At 49.6% G+C, this 26,136-nt stretch overlaps 5 protein-coding genes across 5 annotated transcripts; 3 read left to right on the top strand and 2 right to left on the bottom strand.

Annotated features, from left to right (window-relative positions):
- Nucleotides 1–186: 186 nt before the first annotated feature.
- Nucleotides 187–1,592, bottom strand: LOC34623787 (optic atrophy 3 protein homolog). Its single transcript, XM_022736896.2, has 4 exons — nt 1,319–1,592; nt 917–1,005; nt 520–625; nt 187–251 (listed from the first exon to the last, which is right to left on the bottom strand). Exons 1-4 carry the CDS (start codon nt 1,590–1,592, stop codon nt 187–189), a joined length of 534 nt encoding a protein of 177 aa, XP_022588578.2.
- A 3,341-nt stretch (nt 1,593–4,933) lies between these two features.
- LOC34623786 (aminoacyl tRNA synthase complex-interacting multifunctional protein 1) lies at nt 4,934–8,200 on the bottom strand. Its single transcript, XM_026335964.1, has 10 exons — nt 8,072–8,200; nt 7,808–7,930; nt 7,538–7,705; nt 7,178–7,253; nt 6,823–6,872; nt 6,332–6,615; nt 5,821–6,046; nt 5,512–5,607; nt 5,244–5,282; nt 4,934–5,002 (listed from the first exon to the last, which is right to left on the bottom strand). Exons 1-10 carry the CDS (start codon nt 8,198–8,200, stop codon nt 4,934–4,936), a joined length of 1,260 nt encoding a protein of 419 aa, XP_026191749.1.
- A 698-nt stretch (nt 8,201–8,898) lies between these two features.
- Nucleotides 8,899–10,466, top strand: LOC34623784 (uncharacterized abhydrolase domain-containing protein DDB_G0269086). The gene is made up of 2 exons (XM_022736893.2): nt 8,899–9,617; nt 9,806–10,466. Exons 1-2 carry the CDS (start codon nt 8,899–8,901, stop codon nt 10,464–10,466), a joined length of 1,380 nt encoding a protein of 459 aa, XP_022588575.2.
- A 1,552-nt stretch (nt 10,467–12,018) lies between these two features.
- Nucleotides 12,019–14,082, top strand: LOC34623697. The gene is made up of 5 exons (XM_026335951.1): nt 12,019–12,153; nt 12,503–12,646; nt 12,859–13,215; nt 13,359–13,623; nt 13,853–14,082. Exons 1-5 carry the CDS (start codon nt 12,019–12,021, stop codon nt 14,080–14,082), a joined length of 1,131 nt encoding a protein of 376 aa, XP_026191736.1.
- A 1,938-nt stretch (nt 14,083–16,020) lies between these two features.
- Nucleotides 16,021–25,671, top strand: LOC34618323. The gene is made up of 11 exons (XM_026335950.1): nt 16,021–18,390; nt 19,162–19,283; nt 19,806–20,109; nt 20,607–20,896; nt 21,350–21,599; nt 22,662–22,742; nt 23,088–23,221; nt 24,084–24,222; nt 24,522–24,579; nt 25,080–25,187; nt 25,571–25,671. The coding sequence occupies exons 1-11, from the start codon at nt 16,021–16,023 to the stop codon at nt 25,669–25,671; spliced, it is 3,957 nt and encodes a 1,318-aa protein (XP_026191735.1).
- Nucleotides 25,672–26,136: the final 465 nt, after the last annotated feature.

Below are 26,136 nucleotides of genomic sequence, written 5' to 3'. Positions count from 1 at the left end.
GGAAGAATTGACGAAAATGATTGGCGATGCGTTCGGATTTTCGGAAACACTTTCCATATATATCACCTATAACCGTAAGAGGTGCGGCAGTGTTTGCTTCCACGTGTACCCCCGCATAGGCAGCTAAAGTTTAGAAAGAAGCATATAAGCAGGAACACTTCGTCCCATACGCAGTTGGAGCTAGTGCTATTTGCGTTCCTCTCCTGACTGCGAGAGCTGCCGAACATAGGACGTGAGCCAGCTGACCCATCCTGCAACATTCAGAGTCGCAGAGGATTGAGCACGAGGTGTAGGATAGTCGCTACGTTACCACACGCAACGTTTAGCAAGTTGATTACGTACACAGACCATCAGACGCAACAATAATGACATAAACCACGGCCAGGGCCTAAGTGTTTCTGCTGGGCGCAATGCATAGGTTAATACAGGAACGCCGGAAACAAAAGAATCCTACCGGATACCCTAAGAGAGAGCAAGTGTAAGAATCTGCTATTTGCTCTTTACTAGTGCACCGTTTACCTTCTGACTCGTAATTTACGTCGATGGACGACCTGATGTGCTGCTCGTCTGGGAAAATCCGTTTCAGAACTCGGTCGTTTTCGCTCTGGAGCTGCAGTATTTGGGCCTGACAAAAAATTGGAGAAGAGAAAAATTGGCTGCACAGCTACTGTAGCGGCTTACTTCTTCATATCAGAAAAAAAAACTGGAATACTTTCGTACACCCACCTAATGGGACCACTGTCATATCAGCTTCTCTGACTGAAGTGCACAGTGAAACCCCCATCTTAAATCAGTAAGGCTGCTGCATTGCTGGGCTTTAAATGCAGCTGCGGTGGCGCATGACATGCTTCAAGTGTACACGGAAAGTGCCTATCGCTGGCGCATTTGCACCCGCAACATCACCCCGTTCTCTGACCTCTAGCATCATGAGCCTCTCCTGCATTTGCTTCTCCTTCGCGGCTTCTTTCAGCGTACTCCGCCGATATTCCATCACGAGTGCAGACGCTGGACAGAAAAATAATGCGATGGCAAGGGGGGGCATGTCGGATACCATTGTATAGTGGCGCGCCCCTTGGTAGTGATTGGAAGTACAACTATTGTACTATACTCCAAGCATTTCACCATCCTAAAGTTATTGACCTCAAAAGCGGACACGGAGTCAGAACGCCATAGGAATTGAAAGCTACCGACACCTGCTTGTCTGTCGGTAGTTTCCCCTTTTAGGTTTGCTAGCCGTCTCCTTTGCTTTTCGCTGGATCCAAACTCTTCCCCATGCGATATTTCTGGTTCGATTTTGTGCAGTTCGCCGCATTCTTACCTGCCACTCCAAAAATAAAAGCCTCGCCGATGATGGTCGCTCCGAGTTTGACCGCCTTGTCTTCATTCAATCTTGGAATAAACACATTTTTCTCGTCTTTGTCGTAGAACCGATTTATGATCCGCTGCTCCAGCATGTGGTAATGTGTCGCCATCGTGACGCATGCGGTCTTGAAGTACTGATTACCCTGAGCTGAGTTCTGCAGATAAGCAGCCATGGGTTTGGACAGCTGTCGCAAGGCGACGCTGAAGAGCTTAGCAGCAGGGAAAGGCATATTTAAAGGCCATGTGAGAGGCAGACACCTCTATGGGCAGAGGAAGAAAGTTGAGAGGTCAGACGGGCAGGCATATCGGAACAAATGCCATTTTCAGCGCGCCTTGCACGAAGCAGGGCAGATGCAGAATGACGTGAAGAGAGAATAAGCGCAAGAGAAAGGAACAAAGTGATAAAAGGGACTGTTAAGGATTTATTTCTGAGTCCCTCGAAAAAAATGTGATGTGGGAAAAGTTTTACTTCTACTCTGTAGCATGCAACTATAGGGGCTGTTTGGGCGGCCTTAACAGGAAGGTCCTAAAGACAGAAGGCTTGTGATAGAAACAGGTGTACATCTAGCCATTAAAATGAGCAATAATTTGACTCGATTTGGGAGCTACGATCCCAAAATGACACGAAGTTGGCCTGTGTGTTCGATTCTTTTTTTCTGCGTTGGCTGGCATTGATTCTACGGACGTTTTTAACAGAGCGAGTCCTAGATTTGCTAGCTCTCCTGCTGCGTCGGGGTGACCTTTTAGTTTCTTCGTATGAACTGGCTAATGCTCAAGCTTTGAATATGCACAGACTGGCTTCTCATTGGTATGGGTATATTACCCAGGTTTTTTTCTGGTGAAAGATGAAGTCGCACGGTCCAGTTATGCTGTACAGCAACATGACTGCAAATTAGTTTTTTGAGTGTGCGACTTGAACATATGGCAGGAAACGTAAACGCGGGAGAGTGAAAGGGATCACCAGTCTTTCTAACCACAATTATCATGTTAATCTTTTCTGACCTCAACGGAGCAGTGAGTCCAAGCTGCACTTTTGCAGATGGCACTGCAGCAGTCTAATGAACTCACATCCACCTAAATAGCGAAAGTATTTCCATACACTTTCCATATACGATCTGTAGGAGATACGGGCTGGTTCTCACTAGAACAGTGCGTGCTCCACGACTGTGTGATACACTGTCCTGTGAGACTGCATGCAGGTATCTGAGTGCATAAAAGGTTAAATGCCTTTTCAGTCGCCTTGCCGTAAGGTATCTATGTGGTAGAGTACACCTGTCAAGTTCCTCTTGTTTTATGGACCGTAGAGGTTGCAAGGCTAATAGGAGAGCCTTGATAAGATTGCTGAGCATCATCATTGTTTACGAGGCGAACTAAGAGTCCGGCGTGTGACCAGTGAATGCTGCCCTTCTACATCTGCAAGAGAATGTGAAACAGTTGAAGGGTCTACTTGGTCACAGCAGGTGGATGACTTCGCAGAAACTCAAAATTGCTCGGTGTACCGCTGCCTCAAATTCTTTCGAATGGATACCCTATTCCAGTCCCAAAAGACGCTTAGTGGAAAGTTCCTTCAGTGGTTTCCGAGAGGCTTCTCTCCTTCTACTGCTCGCGCCTCTCAGACGTTCGCCATGAAAGGAGAGGGATAGCTGGCATGCGTTCAATTGCACTTTCTAAGCAGTCCGGTAAATCACGACTAGTTGTACGTGGCGTGTAACGCACCCTCACACAGCATTAAAGGCGCATTCTGTCGGGCTATAGCCACACTCTGCAATAAATGAAATATGCGAGAAGGAGATTTCGATGGCCAAAGCTTTAGTAAATCCTAATGATATGAAGCACGCGCAGTACGAAGTGCGTAAAATAATGTAGCATTGCCCGATATCTCTCCCTATTCTATTACCGAAATACGCGCTTAAATTACATTTCAATGCTCAAATTCCGATACTGGTTTTTCACAATGCTGACTGAAATTCCGGGGCTGCTGGAAGAACTTTTTCAAGGAGGGATCGTTTTGCAAGGAACTGCAAATGCCGAAGCCCACTTCCTCAGCGTGTGTGATATGAGCCAATAATGGTCTAGTGAGTCTTATTTCTCTCTTCAAGCCACAAAGGACGATTTGCAATCTGTCGGCACATTTATTATGACGCATTGAGAGGCCTGAACGCCGGTCTTCCAGAGAAGCGCTGGGAGAATTCATGATTTTGAGAAGCTTGTTTTTTGCCTGTAGGGCATACTTCGAGGTCAGCACTTCGATTTGCTGATATTCAACTGAAGTTCGAAGCAAGTTTTCATTTTTTGACCCATGATGCTGCGCTTGATTCGATAGATAGTTCTTTCGAGGCTTCTTCGGGGAGTCCGTTCTCCTTCCTTTCTTGAATAGCGAGTTTATTGATCGACCTGGTATAGGTAGATCCGCATGTCGCACAACGTTGCTGTCTTTCACTCCCACTGTTCCTGCTCCGTGTTGCAGTGCCTTGTCTGCCAGCTCCTTCGCTGTTTCCAGTATATCGAGACACCTGAGAAAACGAATGGGCTAAAGGCAGTGCCAAGCTATCATGCAGTTCGCCACCGTGTACCACTCGATGGGATGTGACTCTTCCGCGTTCCCTGCATGCTTGCATTGCCCTGCTAGCTTCAGATACTCGTCCAACACTTTGCTGGTTGCCAACACTGCGAGCATGAACCAAGGTAAGACCTTTACTAAGGTAATAGGGCATAGTATGTCATTCCTACTTTTTTGCCAGGTAAACGAAAACTAAAGGGCCAACTGGGGAAACTTGGGGGATATGCAGCGAATGTAGACTACAGATCTATTTTTCTGCAGTTCGATAGCCTGAGTGTGCGCAGAATTTCTGCTGCTTCCTGAACAACCACATTCGCGGATCTTAGGAGAGGTGAATTATGAGTTTGGGAGGAAGAACAGGGTAAAAGCAGAGGTAAAGAATGTATTTATACTTTCAGAACTCGTGTCCACACTTATTAGTGGAAGAATGCAGGGTTTCGCGATGCCTGGAACACGTTATACGTGGTGCGGCTTCCAGGTGTGAATACACATCGCCAGCAGTGTAAGAATTGTTCGATTTACTTGCTGAAATGGGGATTCCTGCTTAAAACTAGGATGCAAAGACTGAATATTGTCAACAATGTGACTGATGAAATCTTTTGCATATAGAGCACTGTGCCTCTCTCCGGGATTCAATAGCAGTTTCGGCCTCCTTGTTTTTGCATCGAGCCGGCGCCATGTCCAAACAAACGCGCCATTCTTCTAGAAAAGAACGCACTTTCAAGAAACCTCGCATTTTCGCTACAAATAAATTCTTGGGGAATTTCTACTGATGAGCTTTAAAAGGCAGCAGTAGCGAAACGCCCATATGGCACGACTTACATAGGCGTTACTCAGGAGTGCACATTAACTTTGCTACAGCATTGTTGTTGAATAATCAAGTTAGCTTGGCACCCTGAAATGAGGCATTGACTTAGACATGCTATACGCAACAGCATCTCGTTAGAGGGCCAGATCGCTTCAAGCAAGTTCACATGGATACGTGATCCAGCAGCGGTAAAATACAACCGCCTAGGATATGAAGCCTCCCTTTATGCTGTTGCAACGTACAGGGCCCTGCGGTGTGACGAGAGCGATATCCTGAAAATGGCGTAACATACGCTAGAAAACAAGGGCCTTTATACAGATCAGTACACTCTTCGTATACACGTATGCTAGTAGGCATGAACCCTGCACCGACTACCAGCAGCCTACGCTTGCACGCGTTTCCTGAATAAAAGTACATCCAGGAATATTCACGAGATACACAATTCTGGACTCCACGATGCCCCAGACAGCACACATGAAAACGTGTATGAGGGGAGCTACTGCCGCGCCGCACCTTGAAATACGCAACACAGTCGTCCTTCGTCTTTAGGAACTGTAAACACCAAGCCAACAAAATAAACAGAACTTCCGCGAAAAATGCGTTTTAGTCGTAAACGTGGAAGACCACAAAGTTTAGCGACAGATGGGGCATGACTCATGCCCAGTGCACAACTGCACAGCGCTTTCGAGTACCAAAATCGTAGCACACACGCTGTGCATATACCGAATGTAGGTGCATGCACATTGCGCCTCAAGGCATAGTCACGAGGACGTTTTCTTACTGGAGATACAGCGACTAGCGGGTCCTTTCCTTTCTTTGCGCTCAAGACTTCGTCAGGCTCCCCGAGCATCCCCTGGACAGTGACACGTTCTCCAAGCTGCAAAAGAACAACCAAATGCGAGAAAAAGAGGCATGACGGGAAAGGTCTAAACCACATCGCCCACGAAGCCTCCTAGGCAGCCGGCTACGTAAACTTGTATTGTGCACCCGCCATGGCATGGAGCAGCGGGAGGCTTTGTCTATGCGCGAGCTACTGGGTGTCCATGATTTATTCGCAAGCAAGCGTTCAAAAATTGCAGGGAAGCCCCACAGGAGCGTCCTCTGGAGGTTGCAGCAGCTCCACAGCACTCTTGTCCTCGTTGTTAGCGCACATAACCATTCCATGAGAGCTGAATCCACGCAGAGCTTTCGCCTTGAGATTAAAAAGCACCACCACTTTCTGCCCCTCGAATTTCTCCTGGGGAATAAATGGGGCAAGACCAGACGCGATCTGGCGAACGCCTAAAGGCCCAAAGTCTATCTCCTCACAGTACAACCTGCCAAACCACAATCCCTCAAGATTAGAGCCATCAAAAAGTAGCAAAGGCAATGATTCCCAGCCGAGTGAGCAAATGCAGGTGGGAATTCTACTGAACGCGCGCCTTGGCACAAGAAAATACTCGGAGCAAACTGCGACTTGAAAGCCACACACTGACGAATGTGCACACAGCATGTGGGAAGCGCGCGTAACAAGAGCAAAATCTGATTCAGCTCTGTGTTGCACATGAAACTTTCCGGTAGGGAAGCCCTTGACACTTGGTACAGCACTGCGAGCGACTAACTTGTCTGCCTCTGGATGCCTCCAAACCTTCTTGACAAGCCCTACTCTCAAGTCGAGTCTCATGGGGTCATCTATTGGCCTCTCCTCAGCCTTAGGTGCCTGCGGAGTCTTGCACTTTTCCCGCTTGCCCAGTCCTGCCGCCGCAGGCTTCTCCACTGCGTCTGCTCGTTTTTCTGGTGCGAGTTTCCCCTCTTGGTGCTGTTTCCGCTGCTGCCTTCCGAGGGAGCTGTCCTTGTGACTCCTTCGCACTTCTTCAGCTGCCTGCATGATATCGCTCGTGGTTGTCTGTCAGCATACAGCCGCACGGATGACACTCAGTTTCGAAGCCCCTTAGGAATCAATGAAGTAGCGCTGAAACGCGCGCATTTCACGCTGAGGGCGTTCACCTGCACTAGCGGCACCGACGGACTACTGTCGCTCGGCACGGCAGGACGGAAGCAGAACACACTACTAAATAGCCGAGAGTGGCGATCACTGAGAGACTAAACTCACTTTCGGCAAATCAATTGCCTGGAAATCTTGCAGGCGCTGCTCCTTTATGCCTGAAAGCGAAGCGCCAGCACCTTGACAGTCAGCAACCAGGGTAAAGCAGCTCAGCGTGATTTCGAAGAAAAAACGCGTGGGATGCACTTTTTGTGCACGAACAGCAACGTGAAATCACAGACCTGAGAGGACCACGACGTGAAAAATGAAAAGGAATAATACCACCGGCGTAAATTTCCCCAAGGAGGTCGACTATCTGTGCCGTCGCTGATGAAATGTACTCTCATCATAACATAGTAGAGAAAGCATGAAGCTTGCCAAGTAAAACGGTGGCATGAGCACGTGTATCAAAGTGCTTGTGCACCTGGGAGGTTTTGCATGTGATCGAACCATCGCATGACGTTCTTCAGGGCCTGACATTCCTTGGCGGACGCTTTCCTCTGAGAAAATCAAAAAGGAAAGCAGAGTGCCGCGATACGATCCGACGGCTACGCAGGAGACAAGAACTGTTCAGTCACACTGAACCAGCATCTGTCATGACATGTATACTCTGCAGCTCGCGGTAGGAAGCCACGCGCACTGCATGGCATGAACAACGAAACATGCGGCCAGGTGCATGCTTGGTTTTCGCATGTAAAAGGCGGTTCATGGAACAGACGGCGTACTGGGCTATGCGCAGCCAAATCTGCAGCGAAAAGTATTAAATCTGCATGCAATTGCTTACAATGGTTTCCGAGACGGATGCCATGCCTAGGAGGTCTGCGGCAGTGAGGGTATTTCCGCAAAGGAAGGTATTGAACTGAAGAGCGGAGTTGAGTTCGTTCAAGTCGCTGTCACTCGAAACGTGAAAGCCTTTGGACGCAAAAAATGAAAGCCACTGGTTGATCCTTGCCTGCGCAAAGCACCGAAACCGAAATCAGGAGACTGGTTTCTCGAAATGCGAATCCGTGAATGCTGTAGTGCTTTTCATTCGTGAAGGGAAAAGGGGACGTACTTGGTCAGCAGGGCTCTTCTCTGGGCCCAGAAGGATCTCACGGAAATCGGATTTAGTACACAAGTACTGGATAATGGTCAGCGGATTGTCGAATTTGCCGTCCGGTGTAAGCAGCCGCGGTACCTGTGTACCCAGGTTGCCGACAAAAAGCTCGGGGAAGGGTTGTAAATCATGAGCAGAACTTCGATATCTCCGGCATGCGCGACTGAGCAGCACGTGAGCCGTGATATGGCATGAACCAATAACGCGTAACAGAGGACTCACCTGGCCAGCGGATTTGGCAGCATTTCGTCCAAGCGCCTGGATGGTAACAACACCGGGAGGGAAGGCGTACGAAGCTACGAGTGCACATGCCGCCCCGTCGGGAGTGCCTACAGCGTAAGCGAGTTCCATTTTCGTTTCAATTGCAGGCTTCGTAGGCACACCTACGCCACAAGAGAAGAGCGCAGCCCACGCAACTGCTGTCTGCCGCGCAGCCGCACGGGGAGAGGCGGTAACCGAGGGCGCTACAAAAATTACAGAGTTATGTCGAAAGAAGGCCGATTGGCCTCTTTGTCTAGGGGTACACGCGGCGCAACTGACAGATGTACTCTCTGTACTGTTGGGGAAGGAGAGGGTCGCCTCTTCTAGAGAGGCCAGCTGAACACTTGCCTCCCTTTTCCTCCGGAACGCCCTTGTGCTGAAGTCGTAGTCCTTTTGAAGAGATATTCTTGTTTTTAGTAAGGGAAATCCTGTCCAGCCTGTGCCTGGCTACCGTCGATTCAACGCGTCATCACCCGTGGAGGGCAGCCATGGCTGCATGCGTTTTCGAGGGAAGCCTCGAGGTCGCAGTCGGGATGTTCTTTCATTGCTTCAGCTGTCTTTAAGACGCAGAAATGGCGGGTTCGCCGTAGATGTTCTCGCATGGTGGAGGCTCTTGGGCGACTAAGCTTCGACGGAAGAATCCTACAGTCCCCGTTGGAGCAAGTGGGTCGTGTGCTCGTGAGCTGTCGGCATTCGATTGCACTCATGAGGCGCGCACACCAGAAGTCTGCCGGCACTGGAAGTACAGCAGCTGCCGATACAAAGCGCTTCAAAGGCTTCCAGGAACGATGCAGTCCGTCAGAGAATTGATGCGCTCAGAGAAACAACGGCGGCAGCAACTACGAGAGGCAGCTGCTGCTACAAAAGCGGCGGCAGAAGCAAAAGCGGCAGAAGAAGCAAAAGCGGCGGCAGAAGCTAAAGCGGCGGCAGAAGCTAAAGCGGGAGAAAAGGACAGTCAAGAAAAGGAAGGGCTGCTTCAGGGGTATAGCGACGATGAGCAGGAGGCTGAGTCACAGAATGGGCAGCAGAAGAAAAATGCGCCTGTGGGCCCTAAGGGGTTGCCGGCAGATTTCTTCGATAATCCAGCAGAGTTTGCAGCGGCCGAAGCGGAGCAGCAATTGAACGCCACCAGTCCTCAGATTTCTGCGGCAGCGGTTCCTGCAGCTTCTTCTTCAGAAGAAGAAGACGATGATGCTAATGAAGAAGTGTTAAGCTATGAAATCGAGGAGCCAGATGAGACCCTTCTACAGCCGATCATCCACTCGGAGGGCGCTGCAAGCGCAGAGCAGAGCGAAGATGCACCGCAGGCAGATGAAGCCTTGGCAGTAGCTGCAGCAGCACCGGCAGTGGCGGCAGTTTCCTCCGATAAGTCGAACGAGTCCGAAGCGGGAAGAGAAGTAGAGACAGATTCAGCTGCAGGAAGCTCCTTTGTGTTGAGCAGTCTCGAGCTAGCCACTGCCACTGATGAAGCTCACTGGTACAACCCCTTTTCTACGGCGCTTCATAGGTAGGCTGCAGCATCCCAGCATGTGTCTTCGGCAAGCCAATTAGTGCTTGAGCCGGCTTTTTAAAGGCGGGATAACTCGGAGAAGCTTGCTGAATGCTTCCTTACTGCGAATCGGTGCCAGGAGGGGAACGACGAAGGGTCTTGCAGTCGTTGTTGCTGCTGCTGCTGTTGCTGCTAATTTGCTGCAGCGAGGTGCTGGTGGAGGAGGAGAGAATGCAGCAGCAGGAGCGCCGTGCTCAGGAGGTGGCAAAGCTGCGCAGTGAGGCAGCAGCAGCGGCTGCAGCAGCAGCCGCAGCTGCTGTCTCCGGGAAGAGGAAGCGCAAGGGTCAGCAGCAGGAGGAGCCGCAGCTGAAGCAGCAGGGTGAGAGTGAGCTGCCGTGGGGATTTTTCGACGACTTCGATAAGGATGCAGCTGCGAGGGGGGAAGTAGGGCCTGCACAGCTGCAGCAGCAGCTGCAGCTGCTGAACGAAAAGAAGCGGCAGCTGGTGGCAGATATTAAGGAAGGAAGACAGGAGGCTGTGCAGGAAAGGCAGGATATCCGAGCTTTCGTTAATCAGGTGGTACAGCTGCAAGCGGAGCAGCAGCAGATCGAAAAGCAGCTGAGTGCAATTAAGAGGAGGGCAGAAGAATTCAAGCAGCAGCAGCTGCTGGCGGAGAAGTGCAAAACGGAGCCAGCAGACACGGAGCACGCATATAAACCTGCAATATCAGCGTTGGGGGCGGTGGAGATGGCGAAAACGGAGAAGCATCAGCAAGCCGCTGCTTCTCCTTCTCACGCCACAGAGTGGAGTGACTCGGAATCTGAAGTAGACGATGACCTCACTTGGCGGGCGAAAAGCCTTGTCTGAGTGGGCAGAAGCAGAATTAGGGATGCTACGTTTAGAATAGCACTCGTACATATGGATGCCCTAACTTGAGGGTTGCCTAAATGGGGTGCATGCCCTTGTCTGTCAAAGCGAGCGTAAAAAAAGGCGCTAGCTGCTATGTGCTGCGCTTTGTTGAATTTGCTGGGCCGATGGTGGGAAGAGCGCTGCTGTCTTCTCTCGTCATCCTTGGTTCTGCTTCTTGTTTCCCTCTGGCCGCTCTCTAACAAAGTGCGTAGCGTCTCTGTCACCGCATCCTGTTTTACTACAGGGTGTCTTTTGCAGCTCCTCCCCAGAGTCCGCAACGGCCGATCTGCAGGGTGGAGGGGCCCCAGAAAGAGGTTCTTAGAAAGCGATATAGCAAGGGTCTTTTTGTGGTTGGGAATTTCAATTTTTGGTTTGGTGGAAACGCATGTAGAAACCGAAGGGCCGTGGCTTCTTGTGGAGCGGTGGCAGCATGAGCGCAGAGGTACAGGGGGAGGGGGGGGGGGGCGAAAGCTGCGCATCAGCGAGATAGCGAGCTTTACACACGTTTGAAAATAAAGCAAGCAACTATGTGCTAGAAGCAAGGAAAACAAGTGCACATTTTGACCAGCATTCCTCTGGCGGAAGAAGCGCGAACAGGGGACTGCGTTTGAGTGTTCCCTATGTTTTTCAATTCGAGGGAAGAATAAAGACAAGTTCCTTTTTTACTATTTGTGAGGAAAGATCCGGAAACTCAAGGGAAATGCGAACTTAGCTGGCATGCCTCGAGAAACCTCTCGTGGCACTATTCAGTCTACCATGCTGCATGTGACTGAGATTAAGACTACTTTCCTGGTGGCGGTAGTAAGAACTTGCCCATATCTGGAGATGCTACACAGCAGTAATCCAGTCCACCCGAACGTTTTCCAGCGGCCTTGAGAATGACTTGGGAGGCAGGCTGTGGGAGTTCAAGAGGCGTGCACATGCAAAATGACTCAAAGGGTCTCGATTTTGCGGCAACGAAGGCGGAGGGCAAGCCCTCCAGAGGCTTCTGAGCAGCCGAGTATCTAATGCAGGAGTTTCTGCAACTATGTGAAGTCGCGTGGGAGACCTCGAGCGCTCGCAGAGTGCAGCAATCGCGTTCACTTGCAGTGTCTTGAAGTTTCCCTTGTAGAGTAGAGCTCCTCTTTGCTATTTAACCTTCCAGGTGCGTCTAAACACCACTCGTTGAGAACATCTGCCTCTGTTGCAACTGTTCCCATGCGAGTTCAAATGGAAGGCACAGGAACCGGGGGGCCCCGAGGACGTAGCGGCTGGAAAATCAATGTAATGCCAGAATTATACATGTTGGCTTTGGCCTCAAACGTCTACTTATTCAGAAGTAGAGCAGCTCTGAAGCCCTATAAACTGCGAAGGAAGCGCTATCCTTGCAGTTGCCACGAATCCTCGGCAGCCCAACGTACGCCCTCTTGTACCAGAGTGATGAAAGTTTCTGCGCATGGAGGAAACAAGATAAAATTATGGCCACAATCGAACAAATATTAGTCAAAGTACAATCAACAGTGCGACAACGATGGAATATCTGATTTGGAAGGCGCTTTTTGTCGCCGCCTTGGCCCTTCTAATCACCGTGAGCTTCGACCCGGATATTACGACAGATCCCATGAGATTCGTCGCCCCCAGGGATGCGGGTGGCACTGTCACAAAGGTAAAACAGCACCCTAATTCACATATAAAGACAGCTCAAAGAATCAGAGCACACCAGGAGATGCAAACACGCAGAGGCACATGCAGACTAACGCACACTAACGAACGTGCTCCAGGAAAACGGTTTTCTTGGAGCACGTTCGGCCTAGAGGTATTCTTCTGCATCTCTTTTGTTTATGGCTTCACCTGTAGTGGCGTCGGGCATAACTAAGAACTGCCATCTCGCTTAGATCTTTGAAGGCGCGGTGCAAGAGCCACGCCCGTTTGAGCCCCAATAGAAATCATTTTTTGAAGGGCTGCATGAAGTTGCTCACCTGGTTTGCTGTCTCAAAGGCTTTTTATCCGTTTAGGTCAAGTCGCTGGAGCGCCTGACGTTTTCCGTTGAAGTCGAAGGGGAGAAACTGCACTGCTGGCTCTTCTTACCCGAAGCGCAATCGAAGAGCAAGACACCACCTCCCGTAGTCGTTGCTGCCTACGGCTTAGGCGTGCAAAAGGTACGCGCACCCCTTCTTTGGCCTTCTTTCCTTACTTCGTCTATGTACAAGTAGGACTCTTAGAGCTTTCGGCGATCGTTATTCCGCGCCAATATGCATTCCCCTCAGCTTTACTTCTTGTGTTGAGTCTTGCATAAAGCAATAGCTGATGCCGTCTCCTGACCCTTTGCTTTCCAACAAAAGTCGTCCCGTCTCCTCTTCTGTTGCCTTAGGATATTGCCTTAATACCTTTTGCAACAAATCTGGCTGCGCGAGGTCTCTCCGTGGTGCTGTTTGACTACCGACACTGGGGAGTATCCGGGGGATTCCCTCGACACGTAGCGGATCCTCAGAAAGAAGTTCAAGACGTAATCTCTATCTTGGAGCACCTTCAGAATACAAACGGCCTCGAGAGGAAAGTAGACACAAACCGAATAGCGCTGTACGGCGCGTCTCTTGGGGGGGGTGTCATGCTGACTGTCGCCAGTCAGCTAAGTCAGAAGAAGCACCCAATGGAGCCGAGTGTCAAGGCGGTTGTTGCAGCCGTTCCCTTCGTTAGTGGCAAAGATACTCAAGCCGCCGCGGTGAAGGTGTGTGGCCCACACAACACTTTTGCTTGTTTCCATGTCTTCGTTGGCTAGCTGAGGCAACCGGAGTGTTCATAAAAATGATCTGACATGTAAGCAACGCTCATCGGTTCCTTTGTGTGTGTGGTTTGTTGGTGCACCTGCAGAGAGCCGACTTTGTAGAAAGGATTCGGGTTATCTGGGCCGTCATGCAGGATATGTTCTGGAGCTACTTGAAGAAGGAAAGCGTCGTGTACATAAGACTCGCGAAGTCAGAAGAGTCAAAGGGTGTTAGCGCCATGCGCCTCAATAAAAACGAATACGACATTTGGGCATCCCGCACACCCCTTATGGGAAAGGCAGTGGATGGCGCATGGGAGAATAGGCTTGCAGCAAGAACGCTTTATAATATTTCAAGGTTCCAGGCTGATGGTAAGAGAATGAGTGCAGACAATAGTGGATTGTAGATGGAACGCGCAAATCAGTGGAGCAAAAGCTACAAGTTATACACGAATGTTCTAGAAGGCTGGCAAGCCAATAACGGTCATGGACGCCTTCCCCAGCGGTTAAAAAACAATGGCAGTGATTAATTGCTGCTGCGATATGCCCAGGCGTGAAGCTTGGCAGTGCTTGAGCTTTCTTATGGCTGCGGTGATCGCAGATTCCGCTGTCGCTTTCCTTGACATTCCCACCCTCGTCATAGCGGGGACATACGACAACATTTGCCCGATCGAGCCGATCAGACGCATGGTGCAGCAACATGCAGGGAAGAAGTCAAGGAAAGAACTCGTGCTTAAGGAGTTTCCCATACACCATTTCGAATTCCTCACTGCAGAGCACTTTCCAGTTCTTGTGGAAACCACCGTTTCCTTCCTCAAAGACCACATATGAAAAGAGAGGAGGATTGCTGCACACAGTGGGTATGATTCGTGCTAAGTCAGCGCTCTCCGGCTTGCTGATGCTTTGTGTGTACGGAAAGCGAGTTGGCTTTCAGAAAGGTATGTGTCGCTTGTTTGGAAAGCAGTTGGACTTGAGGCTCGTTTGTCGGTGAACTGTGTGCAGGGAAAGTGCAGCTACAGAAAATGCAGCCTTTATCCTATGTAAAGACGAAGCTCTCACCTGGCGAGACATTTTCCATAGTGCTACCGAAGACTGTCTTCCTGCAGCCGTTCCTGATTCGTCCGTTCATTCTTTCCCTGATGCTTCTATTTCTCATGCGTAGATATGTGGCTCTAGTTGCAAATTGACGTGACTTCTCAATCATTCCTTCTTCCCTGCCTCGAAGTCCATTGAAACCAGTTGTTTAACGCCGCGGAAATGGGCTGTGTGTCTCCTGCCCTTCAGGCTAGCATTTTTTGTCAGCCACCATTTGCTCTTGAGAGAAAAGGAGAAAACGTCTTAGTCCCTTGTCGTTTCTGTAACGTTCCATCTAAGGTTTCCATGGGAAGACAATTAACCCACACCCACAAACACTGAATACAATGTTCTTCATTGTTTCTCTAATGAGCTCTCCTCTCCCCTTGCCGGCTTCCCACAGAGTTTCGACATGAGGGGAGGAAAAGGGGGGATGAGTGTTGCTGCACACTCTGATCCCCTAAACATTCCCAGCTAGTTGCAGAGATCATCTAGCGCGCACGCACATAACACTGATTCTCATTGTGTAAAGACTGTCGTACTAGGCAATCAATGACATGTATCCGTACACGAACCAACAATCAATCCTCTGCGAATTCCTAGTTGATACTACTAGTGCAGAAGCAAGTGCCAAAAGTGTAGTTCTGCCCGGTTTTGCTCTGCGTGAGAAAGTCTGGGCGACCTCGGCAGACGAGCGCCTGGCATCTTTTGTTTGACACGCTGCAAAATGCCATCTTTTACCAGAGGCTTCCCCTTCCTCATGCCAACTGTCTGCTGTTCGCATAGCTCGCCGTACGAAACATAGAAGGAAAGGGGTTGGTTAGACCTTTTTAGTCTAAGGGGCAAAGGGAATACTGCAAAATGGTGAGGAGCAATGTTAAAACTCTGGAAGTTAGTGGAGGCAGCTGCCGCTGCTTTCTTGAACGTTCGAGTGCGCTCGTTGCTGCACGCCGGCAGGCGGGGGTAAGCCGATTACGGTCTCCTTTTCTTGCAGCTCAAAGGCACATATTAGGCTTTTATTAATATAGAAAGACATGTAATTAGCGTGAGCATGAGCCTTTAAATAAAGGGAACGCAATAGCACCTACACATTTCCTCTGTTGCAGCAACACCAGCGAGGAGAGCAGTGGGGGGCCTCTGTTTGGGAAGCTTGTTGTAGGCTCTTCGATACCCGCAGGAGAAAGTGTCAATTCTTTCTCTCTTGCTCTCTTAAGGAGGCTGGACAGATGTGCATTTGTGGAGTGCTTTCTCCGTCGTTTTTCCCTCTTTTATCTGCACCTACAACAAACCACCGACCCCCTCTCTCCCGTCACTCCTTATTCTGCCGTTGAACGGAAGTGAGGGCTGACTTCTTTCCCCTTAGAAGTTGTTAATGGCATTTTATTCCTCCTTGAAAAAAATTCTTCGGCCGGGTCCCTCCGCTATCCACCATCCGCCGCATGGTTTCCGCTGCAGTCTCCCCCTTACCGCGTGCAAAAGCCAGCTCGTGTATGTCCTCTGGAGTCTTCGCCTTCTCTTTCCTTGCTGCTGTTAGTGCCCGCTGCAGTGCTAGTTTGCTCCTTCCCTCCCCCTCTTCTTTGCCACTTGTTGTTTGAACCTGCTCCTCCGGGGAGAGCCGTCAGCTCGACACGAAGGCGGGCAGCTGCGCGGCTGCGGAGACACCCGAGCCAGGCAGGCTTCTCGCTGCGGGAGGAAATGAGTTCTCCTTTGGAGGAAGGCCTGACTGAGGGCGCAGGATCTCGCAGCGACGTGGTAATCGCTGCGCCAGCCGTGAAGGATGAGGAAGAGAGGGGAGGCGCAGGTGAGGCAGCAGGCTTGCTGGAAATCGAGTCGCAGCTGCAGGTAGACTCCGAGATAGCGGCTGCTCAGGAGCTCGATATATCGATTCTTTTGAGCCCAATTGCACGGCTGGAGGCTTGGGCTTCACTATTGCCGCATACGACCAGCGAGCTGCTCGAGGAGCTGGGTGGAGGCTATCTCTTCTTGATCTCCGGAGACACCCTGTTGCTGCATCTGCTGCGGAAGCAGCATGTCGACGCTGACGTGAAGAGGGGCTTCCAGCCGCTGCGACTGCTGTATCAGGCGGAGAAGCTGTTACAGCAGATCGAGGCGGCTGGTGGTAACTTCAAGATCGTCTTCTTCCGCGCTTTCGCGGCTGCAGGCGCAGCGCACCCTCTCTTCTGCCTCATGCAGCAGCTTTTCCAGCTGCACTTGAGAAAGCAGGGGATCGAATTCCTGTATTTGTCGGACTGGTGGGACCAGTCTTTTGCCTCCGTCATCGCTGCCTTGCACCCCCTCTTCATTTTGTTGGACGACATCTTCTTCTTGGATTTGCGCGAAGAGGTAGTGGAAGAAGACGAGGAAGACGAAGACGAGGAAGATGAAGATGAAGATGAGGAAGAAGAAGAAGATGATGACAAGAAAGGCAAACACAGGATGCCACTCGACGCCAGAGTCGTCTTGCAGAGGGCTGGGAAGCACTGGACCCTGCCTTCGGAGGTTTCTCTCGAAGTATGCCAGTTGCAAGCCGACGCTTTTCGATGTATTCGAAAGGGAGGCGCACGATGTATGTCGCTGCTGCTGCAGTCACTCTGCCTCGCCTGCTGTCGACTAGGAGTCGATACGGCCTTTTTGCAAAGCCTCGTCATCAAGCCTACCAAGATCTTTGCGCCTTCCACCTCGTGTTACAAAGGCGCAAACCTTTGGCGAGTGATGGAGTCGAGAGTCAGCAGCAGTACAGGCAACAATGATACCGCAGCAGCTACTGCAGCAGCAGCTGCTGCAGCAATCGACGGGCAAGTGCAGCAGCAAGAGCAGCAATGCGCCCTCAAGAAAGCACTGAATCAGCATCGCAACATGCTGCACGATCTCGACTTGCTGACACCGCCTCCGGAGGCAGCTGCTGCTGCTGCGCAGCAGCAGCTGGAAAGCGAGGCTTTGCTGCAGGAGCTGCGGAGTTTTGCAGAGGCGCAGCAGCAGCAGCAGAAACAGCAGCAGCAGCGGGGGGGGGAGACGGTGCCTTTGCGGCATTTTATGGTAGCGAAGTTTTGTGAGTTTTTGAGGGATGCATCCCCTGATGAGGCTGATGAAGCCGATGAAGCCGATGAGGCTGAGCAGCAGCAGCTTTCGCAGTTTGTTACTGTGGGGAAGCTGTTGCTGCTTGCAGTTGCCTTTCAGGAGACGTTGAGTCTGCAGGAGCGATGTCATGGGTACTTTCTGTCGACATGCAGTTGCAGCTTTGTGTCGGAGTTTCTTTATGCGCCCTTGCGGCTCTACTGCAGCCAAGTGCAGGCGGTGCTGCAGCGCGCGAACGACTGTTTTCTGCTGCTGGGAGATCGAGAGCAAAAAACGGAGCAGCAGCAGCAGCTGCTGAACCAGCTGGACGCCTGCGAGCTTGCGGATCTCTTCGACGGGAAGCTGCTGACCTCTCTGATCAGCCTTGCAGCGGCTGCTGCTCGTCGCAGTGGGCAGTGGAGCATAAGCGCGTCTGCCACTGGCTTGTCTCGTGACAGACTGACGACTCTCGAGGAGGCGTGGCGCTGCTGCTGGCGCAGAGGGAAAACACGGGGATCGAGCGTCTCGGCAGAGCCGCTCTTCCCGGTGTCGCTCGAGAGTCTGAAGGAGCTCCTGGAGGATCCTGCCTCCCTGCCAGAGCCGAGGCTTGCAGCAGCAGCAACAGCATCCTCGAAGCCTCATCTCGCGAGTCTGCTGTCTCTACCCTCCACATTTCTGCAGCGCCTGCGTGCAGGGGCACCTCCTGGAGGCGTTCTTCCCGACGTTCTCATGGCGGAAGATGATGAGGAGCTTGCGCTTGTCGAGGAAGACACGAAGCAGCAGCTGCTGCTGCAGCGGCAGCTGCGGCTGCAGCAGCGGGAAGGCGACAGCGAGGCAGAGGGCGACTCCACGGAAGCGCGCTCCTCCAACTCCGACTCCGACTCCGAAGACGAGACGCACCTCAAATCGGCAGAAGCAGATATGCTCAACAAGGTTCTCAAACTTAGAGGTCTCGTCAACTGCAGACGAACGCAAGAATTGCAACCGACTCTCAAAGACGCCCCCACAGAGGCAAGCTGCACAGTGCACTACAAAATCATATTCACACAACTTGCCAACAGAGCGAGCACTTCACGCTTCTTATGCACTCTTCTCGCTTTGCGATATATATATATATACATATGTATATATATGTATATGTATGTATATGTATGTATGTGTATGTATATGTATAGGCGCTATGCCTTTTGTGCATTCTGTTCTCTGCACCGTCTTAGTGCACGTGGTATATCCTCTTCATATATATACATATATCTATACATATTTAGGCGCTATGCCTTTTGTGCGTTCTGTTCTCTGCACCATCTTGATGCACGTGATATATCCTCTTCATTTATATATATATATATATATATATATATATATATATATATATATATATATATATGCCTCCACACGCGTACTCTTCTCCCTCTTGCAGCCCCCTCCTTGCTTTCAAAACAACACCATGGGATGGATACATCTCCCAATGGTGCCTACGTCTCGGCATGGCTGCATGCGATCATGACGGTCTGTATGTCTGTATGCATGCGTGTCTCTCTCTCTGTACGGCGCTATACCCCTATCTAGGAAGAGGCAGAATCCCCTCTTTCCAGGAACGCCTTTTCTCTTCATTTTTGCGGCTTTTCGTGAATTGCCTACATCGTGTCAATCGCGATGTGGGCGTACATGTTTTATTGCCACGGGGGTGTTGTGTGTGTGTGTCTTCATGCTTACTCCCGCTTCTTCAGTCTTGGCTCTATGTTTGTACCTCTATACGCTGCAGCGTCTGCGTATTCTCAGATTCTGCTAGAGACGCTATCCGTGGACGACTCGCGCGTTCCCACGCGGCACGAAAAACAAAAGATGGAAAATATGAACGGCGAAGAGAGGAGGAAGTTTTGGGAAGCAAGGCTGAGACGCAGGTTAGCACTTAGACCCTGCCATAGCTGAACTCTCATAGTGCCCTCCATTAGCTCTAAATAGGATGATTTTGTGTATTTGAATGTCGATCGGGAGACGCTTGAGCGCGTGGTGGCAGCTATGTATTTTCCTAAACCATTGGCGTCTTTTAGCTTTGACTGACCCTCTTATATGGCCACGGTGTCTGTACAGCCGCGTCCACATACGTATGCGTATGCATATGCACATGCATATACATATATGGGTAGGGATACAGATATACATATCCATGTATATAGATGTATGCATATATGAATGTGTATACATATATATTGTATATATGTGTGCATGTGTATATGTATTTTGTATATATATGCATGGGTATATGTGTATTGTATACATGTATGCTTCCTGCGCTGCCACACCGTGTGAGATATGTGGATTGCTTGTTAGCATTAGCTTGCCCTGCTCTTGACGCTGGGTAGAGGAAGGAGTTTGAGAGTTCTCGCACGTGTTGCTATATGGGGATGCGTTGTGGATGTCAGGATGCAGCAGAATCTGAAGAACGTAACGCGCATCGCAAAGTGTATATGCCCGCATCCTCTTCACTTTAGCATTGTTGTGAATCACGCGAATCATCCGTGGCGGGTTGCCGAGGAGCAGCAGGCAGCAGTGGCTCAAGTGAGTGCAAACGCAGCGAAAGGGAAGGGAAATGGCAAGAGTGCCCCCAAGAAGGAGAAGGCACCGGTGCAGAAGAAGGCAGACATCATCAGAGCAAAGAATTTGGCGGCAAAAGAACAGAAAACTAAAGACGTTGACTTGGAACGGGCAGAAAATCTCGAGAACTTGGTGGGTGTAACTACAAAAGAGTGTGTCTCGTGTGCCTGTGGATGCGGCTTGCTGCTGCGCTCATCAAACTTATCAGCGATGTGCAGCAGGTGGCTTAAAGGCAGACAGCTGACGCAGACAGATGTCAGGGTCAGGGAGTGAGAAATGGAGGGAGAAAGAAAGGGAGGGAGTAAAACTACTAGCGTAGGCGTTGGTGGCCAGCCGCCATGACTGCGCTGAGCAGTATTGCAGCAGCAGCAGTATTGCAGCAGCAGCAGTATTGCGGCAGCAGCAGTATTGCGGCAGCAGCAGTGTTGCAGCAGCAGCAGTATTGCAGCAGCAGCAGTATTGCTGTAATAGTGCAGCTGTATTGCAGCAGTGGCAGAAGCAGCACAAGGAGCACCAGAGCAGCGGGAGCGCGGTGCCTTTGTGTGCGACATGCAGCTCTCGCGTTTTGCTGGATTATTTCGGCATTTCTTTGATGCGCTATGCTTCCTCCTTCTTCGCTCTGCGTGCAGCTGGAAGCACTGTGTGCCGAGAAAAGCGGATCTACCACCAAGACGAAGAACGGGCTAATCTCGAGCTTTGTGTTCAAAAACAAAGTCTACTTCTTGACACCTGCAGCGCTGCGGGAAGTTCTTTTGGAGGCGCTGATCGGCGCAGGGCGCCGCATGGATTTGTTATTGGGGTTGCCTGCAGTTACCCGCTATTTAAAAACGCGGCAGAGACAAAAAGAATTCGCAATGACAGTTCATGAGCTCCTTAACACGGCTTTCAAAGAGCTGCCGAGGGAGAAGTGCTCCAGCAAGTAGGCACCCACGCTGCGCGCTGTCGAGACACCGCACAACACGCACTCGCCCATTAGGAGAGTCTCGGAAAAGATATACATCTGTATGCACACGTGTAAATATATATATGTATATGTACATAATATATATATATGTATGTATATTGATATTATTTTGTGCATAGTGATAAGGACATTTCTGGTATTGTATACTTGCGCTTCATAATGACAGCGCTCTCTCCCTGTCTCGTTTTCTGCATATATATATATATATGTGCATTATATATGTTAAACTGTGTGCTTACTTTCTCTCCCTCTATATATTTATGTATCTGTTGTTTGGGTGCTCCTGGATATATATGTATACATACAGTTGTATGTACATATATACATATATAATGCTCAGGAGCTAGCAAAGAGGCTTTCCCAAGACAGGAGGAGATGCGGAGAGTGCAAATGTGTGCATGCTTTTAGGGAGTGTTTTTTGGAGGTTCGTCGGCTGCTCTGTCTGTTGTTTCGCCTGAACATCGAAACGGCGCGGATGTTTGCCGCCGAGTTAACCGGCAACGATATTGAGCAGATTCAGCGCAGTCTGTTTGCACTGGGCTTTAAAAAGTCTGCTAGCATTGTCTTCGACACGTGGAAGAAGACGCAACAGCAGCTCAGACTGCAGCAGCAGGCGGAGGGGCTTCCTCGTGCCAAGACGAACAGCAAGAAGGCAGCGGTACGCTATGAGACGATGCGCACGTAGCGTGCTCGTCAAGAGTTAGGCAGCTAGGACGATATACAGGGGGAGAAGAGGGAGTGCATGCACGGTTTCTTCGGTTGCAGCGGTAATTGCCAAGCGAGTTATGAAGAAGGGGGCGGCCAGCTAGAGGCTGCTGAGGAGGGCGATAACGCCTTTTTATGTATATATTGTGTATATATAGGTGCATATATTGTGTATATATATGTTGTATGTATATCGTGCATATATAGGTGTATATATTGTGTATATATATGTTGTATATATATTGTGTATATATAGATGTACATATTGTGTATATGTAGGTGTATATATTGTGTATATATATAGATGTATATATTGTGTATATATATAGATGTATATATTGTGTATATATATAGATGTATATATTGTGTATATATATATAGATGTATATATTGTGTATATATATGTATATTTTGTATATGTCGTTTATACATATGTATATTTTGTATATATTGTGTGTAGATATATGGTTGTATATGTATATATGTTGTGTATATATGTAGATGTATATATTGTGTATGTATATATATAGATGTATATATATATATATATTGTGTATATATATATATATATGTAGATGTATATATTGTGTCTATATATAGATGTATATATATATTGCGCATATATATAGATACATATATTGTGCATATACATGTATATATTGTGCGTATATGTACATGTATATATTGTGTGTATATATGTATATTTTGTATATATATGTATGCATATATATATTGTATATGTATATATTCTTTATGTATTTTTTGTATGTATATGTATATATTGTGTATGTATATATGTATATTTTGTATGTATATCATGTACACGTACAAAATATACCCTGTATATCCTGTATATGTTCGCGCGTATGTGTATGTGTATGCCGATGTATATATTTTATGCATGTATGCGTGTATTGTGTTTGCGTGTAAGTTTTGTATGTTTCCAAGACTGAAAGGACATGAATCCATCTACGCTTGCGCTGCACTTTATGACTGCGGTGGCTGTGTGGTTTAGAAAGATCATGGCATCGCCGATGACGAGCACCATCGTGTGAACTCCACGGAGCTGTATGATTTTCGCATTCGAGAAGGCCAAGTGAGCAGCTTCTTGAGCGCATGCAGGCAGAAAAGGGGGGGGAGGGGAGGGGGAGGAAGAAGAATAAGGCTTAAAGGGGCTAGGCAGCGCTCAACATCGACAGCGATGCTCCTTTTGAACGGTGCATCCTTGTCGTGTAGTATGGTGTCAAAGCACGTGGTGGGCATTCTGTTTTTGTGCATGTGCACCTTGTGAATCGGCATGTTGTCTGCTGCTGGAAAAAACAGCCTGCAGGCTGTTCTTTTTCTGCATCGACGTTCGAAGCGCAAGTATTTTGCTTGTGCTACGCATGCCATGCCACGCTGTTGGTGGGGAGCGAATGCATGCGTGATGCGGTTCTCGCAGGAGGCAGAAGTGCAGCTGCGCTTCATGGGGGGAGACTTCGAAAGGAGCACTAGGCCTCCTTCGCTGCCTCCTGATCCACGTGTCTTATTTATTCCAGATTACTGGCAGTCGAGGCTTTTCGATGCAGTCGACTCGTGCGTTGACACATCACTGCGCAAGTTGTCTTTCGAGAGAGAGGCACCTCGCTGCTTGTCTTCCTACGGATGCTGCAAGTAGTGTTGTTGATGCTGCTAGTAGTGTTGATGATGATGCTGGTAGTAGTGTTGTTGATGATGGCGCTAGTAGAGTTGTTGATGCTGCTAGTAGAGTTGTTGATGCTGCTAGTGTTGCTGATACTGGTCCTAGTGTTTTTGTTGATGCTGCTACTGCTTTTGTTGATGCTGCTACTGCTAGTGTTGTTGCTACTGCTAGTGCTGTTGATGCTCCTGCTGCTGCTAGTGTTGCTTTTGATGCTGCTGCTGCTATTTTTGCTACTTCCGCCTGCTGCTGCCTCCCTCATGCTCGCGTTTTGCACGATTGCCTGCGCACGGGAGCAAAGTTTCCGTCCATGAAGTAGGACCGCATTGCTCCCTGAAGGTTGTTGCATCGCTGCTGCACTTGCTGTTGCTCTTGGTGCTGCCTCTGCAAGCCCATTTTTTTCCCTGACTGTCCGCTGCGGCTTGCTCTTTGTGTGGACGTCTCAAGGGTGGCATATGTGTGTGCCTCCCCCCTAAAAAGTATCTCCTGTCTGTCTTTCTGCAACACCAAACGTTTAGCGCATCCTGTGTGGCGATCATTATACATATAGACGGAGTGTGACGGCGCTCTATCTTTCTCTCTGTCTCCATCGATCTCTTTCTCTCCCCCTCTGTGCTGGGTTGTGACGTGTTGTCTCTCTCTCCCACTTTTGCCGCTACTTGGAGGGCTGTTCAAGTCATCTATCTCTCCCCTTAAAGACACCCCATATGTTGCTAGTAGCTGGCGGAGTCTGTGGTGTATGGCCTCTTGCTCTTGCAGATACGCTTCCGCCTTTGTATCGGCCCCTACGGCAAGCGGTAAAACGTATGTCTGTTTCTATGCGATGGAATTGGTGCTTCGAGATTCTAACGAAGGCTGTGTCGTGTACGTCTGCCCGAACAAGGCTCTTGCACAGCAGGTCAGTTTGCATGCGTTTTCCCTCTTTTTTCTACACGTCCACTCCTCTCCCCTTTGGTTTTTTCTGCGGCGCGTTAAGTCTTGCCCTGTCTCTCTACAAAGAGATTTTTGTTCATGTGTATGTGCTTGCGCTCTCACTATATTTCCTGTATATATACACACATTACATATGGTCGATCCCAGAACGTGTGTGCATGTATGTATGTGCATAAGAGCATGCATATATGTCGAGCAAGTATTTAGTTACATTCCTTCATGCATGAATACACACGTACAAAAAGACATGTATGTATATTCTAGGGATGGGCAAACATGGGAACATGCCTGTATCGCGCCGATCTCGCAGAATGCCGTTTCCGTATATCTTGTCGGTTCTGATCTTGGTCGTTTCTTTTTTTCGTAGAGACAGAAAAATGTTTTTGCATGATGTACGTGGCGCTTGCCGCATAAGGGAACCTGGCCAGCTCGGCTCTGCTTCAGGATTCTTGTTATTTTTTTCTCTTTTTCTGTGAAATCGACAGCAAGCCCAGCGATGTGGCCTGCCTGCTTGCTTGCGCATGCCAGCGAGAAGCGCTTCAGCCTTGCATGCATGCGCACGAGAGATGCGTTTCTTTTCCTGCATGCGGCTGCCTGCCATGTGCGTGTGCTTTTTGTGCCTCAGGTATACGCGGAGATATATGGGCGGTTTAGCAGCAAGAGTTATCCAGCAACTTGCAGGAAGATCTTGTCTGCGCAGGTTCTCCAGGGTGTCTGCACGCCTAAGGCTCTTGACGCACAGGTGGCTGGCTACTGCGTTTCCTAGCGAGGGGTCATAATGCACACAAGAGAGGCTCTGTTTTTTGTTTGTATTTTGGTTAGAGCACCGTCCAGTCGGTGTGGATGGAGAAAAATACACGCCTGTGCGTGTCTATGCCGGCAGTCGGGGGAGTTTGAGTAGTTCTGAACATGCGAATGCGTTGTGCTTCGGCCTATCCCCGGTGCTGCCCCAGTGCTCACGCAGTGTACATACACCATGCGTGTGCCGTTCAAGAGACGAGCCGTTCGGCTTGTCTCGCTGGAAATGTGCTTGACCACATGCGGGCGGGCATGTTTCTGTCCACGCCGCTGTCGGCTGTAGTGTTGTGTCTGCTCGGGGAGGTGTGTGCAGTGTGCAGAACAAGCAGAATTCATGAAAGGGGGCTGCATGCTGCATTTTGTTGCCCCGCCGCGCATGCACTGAGGGGGGAGAGGAGGGAGGTGCTGCTGCTGCTGCTGCCTCCGCTGCTCGTGTGTGCTGGCGTTTTGTTCATGGCCTCTTTCTGCGCATTTTCGCGGTGTGTATGTGTGTGCCTGTGCTTCCGTTCAAACAGGTGTTTGTCACAGTTCCGCACTTCTTGGAGCTGCTGCTGCTCTCGGGGCATCCCCACCATCGCGAGTTTTGCAGCAACATCAAATATGTCGTGCTGGATGAAGTTCACTGCATTGGCGATCAAGCAGAAGGTCCTTTGTGGGAACGCATTTTTCAGCTGCTTCCTTGCCCCTTCCTGGCGATGTCTGCAACGGTAGGCTTCCGGAGAGTGACGGCGCATGCTAAAGGCTGCAAGCGAAAAGCTCTGCAAGCGATGGGTGCAAAAGTAGCGGGGAAAGGACGGGGGAGAGGGTGCGAGGCATGCGGCAGCTTTTGCTGGTCAGAGGAAGAGGAAAAGGGAAAAATATTTCTTCTTCATCTCTGCGTCCCCTCTTCATGCTTGTCTGTTTCTTTGTTGCAGTATGTTTATATGTATCTCGGTTTCTGTTTATATGTATGTTTCTATATATATCCCTCTTTCTATCTGTATCTCTCTTTCTGTGTGTATCTGATCTCTGTTTCTGTCCGCCATTCTCTCTCTGTTTCTGCACTGCATGTGCTTGCCCGTCGCTCTCTCTCTGTCTCTCT

This window comes from Cyclospora cayetanensis, unplaced genomic scaffold (genome assembly GCF_002999335.1).
Source record: "Cyclospora cayetanensis isolate NF1_C8 unplaced genomic scaffold, CcayRef3 CcayRef3_contig_87, whole genome shotgun sequence".
NCBI lineage: Eukaryota > Apicomplexa > Conoidasida > Eucoccidiorida > Eimeriidae > Cyclospora > Cyclospora cayetanensis.
Note: the sequence above shows the minus strand (reverse complement) of the source record. Positions and strands in the feature narration are given on the sequence as shown.

What these genes read in the sequence shown, in the direction of transcription:
- LOC34623787 (XM_022736896.2), bottom strand. Translation starts at nt 1,592, where the DNA reads ATGCCTTTCCCTGCTGCTAAGCTCTTCAGCGTCGCCTTGCGACAGCTG. An exon ending in TTTTATTTTTGGAGTGGCAG is followed by an intron (nt 1,006 to 1,318) that starts GTAAGAATGCGG and finishes TTTTCTGTCCAG; the next exon opens with CGTCTGCACTCGTGATGGAA. An exon ending in AGAGGCTCATGATGCTAGAG is followed by an intron (nt 626 to 916) that starts GTCAGAGAACGG and finishes ATTTTTTGTCAG; the next exon opens with GCCCAAATACTGCAGCTCCA.
- LOC34623786 (XM_026335964.1), bottom strand. Translation starts at nt 8,200, where the DNA reads ATGGAACTCGCTTACGCTGTAGGCACTCCCGACGGGGCGGCATGTGCA. An exon ending in AGGCAATTGATTTGCCGAAA is followed by an intron (nt 6,616 to 6,822) that starts GTGAGTTTAGTC and finishes GTATGCTGACAG; the next exon opens with ACAACCACGAGCGATATCAT. An exon ending in AGGCATCCAGAGGCAGACAA is followed by an intron (nt 6,047 to 6,331) that starts GTTAGTCGCTCG and finishes GTGGTTTGGCAG; the next exon opens with GTTGTACTGTGAGGAGATAG.
- LOC34623784 (XM_022736893.2), top strand. Translation starts at nt 8,899, where the DNA reads ATGCAGTCCGTCAGAGAATTGATGCGCTCAGAGAAACAACGGCGGCAG. An exon ending in TTTTCTACGGCGCTTCATAG is followed by an intron (nt 9,618 to 9,805) that starts GTAGGCTGCAGC and finishes AATTTGCTGCAG; the next exon opens with CGAGGTGCTGGTGGAGGAGG.
- LOC34623697 (XM_026335951.1), top strand. Translation starts at nt 12,019, where the DNA reads ATGGAATATCTGATTTGGAAGGCGCTTTTTGTCGCCGCCTTGGCCCTT. An exon ending in CTCAAGCCGCCGCGGTGAAG is followed by an intron (nt 13,216 to 13,358) that starts GTGTGTGGCCCA and finishes GTGCACCTGCAG; the next exon opens with AGAGCCGACTTTGTAGAAAG. An exon ending in TTCAAGGTTCCAGGCTGATG is followed by an intron (nt 13,624 to 13,852) that starts GTAAGAGAATGA and finishes CGGTGATCGCAG; the next exon opens with ATTCCGCTGTCGCTTTCCTT.
- LOC34618323 (XM_026335950.1), top strand. Translation starts at nt 16,021, where the DNA reads ATGAGTTCTCCTTTGGAGGAAGGCCTGACTGAGGGCGCAGGATCTCGC. An exon ending in ACAAGGCTCTTGCACAGCAG is followed by an intron (nt 24,223 to 24,521) that starts GTCAGTTTGCAT and finishes TGTATATTCTAG; the next exon opens with GGATGGGCAAACATGGGAAC. An exon ending in TCTCGCAGAATGCCGTTTCC is followed by an intron (nt 24,580 to 25,079) that starts GTATATCTTGTC and finishes TATTTTGGTTAG; the next exon opens with AGCACCGTCCAGTCGGTGTG.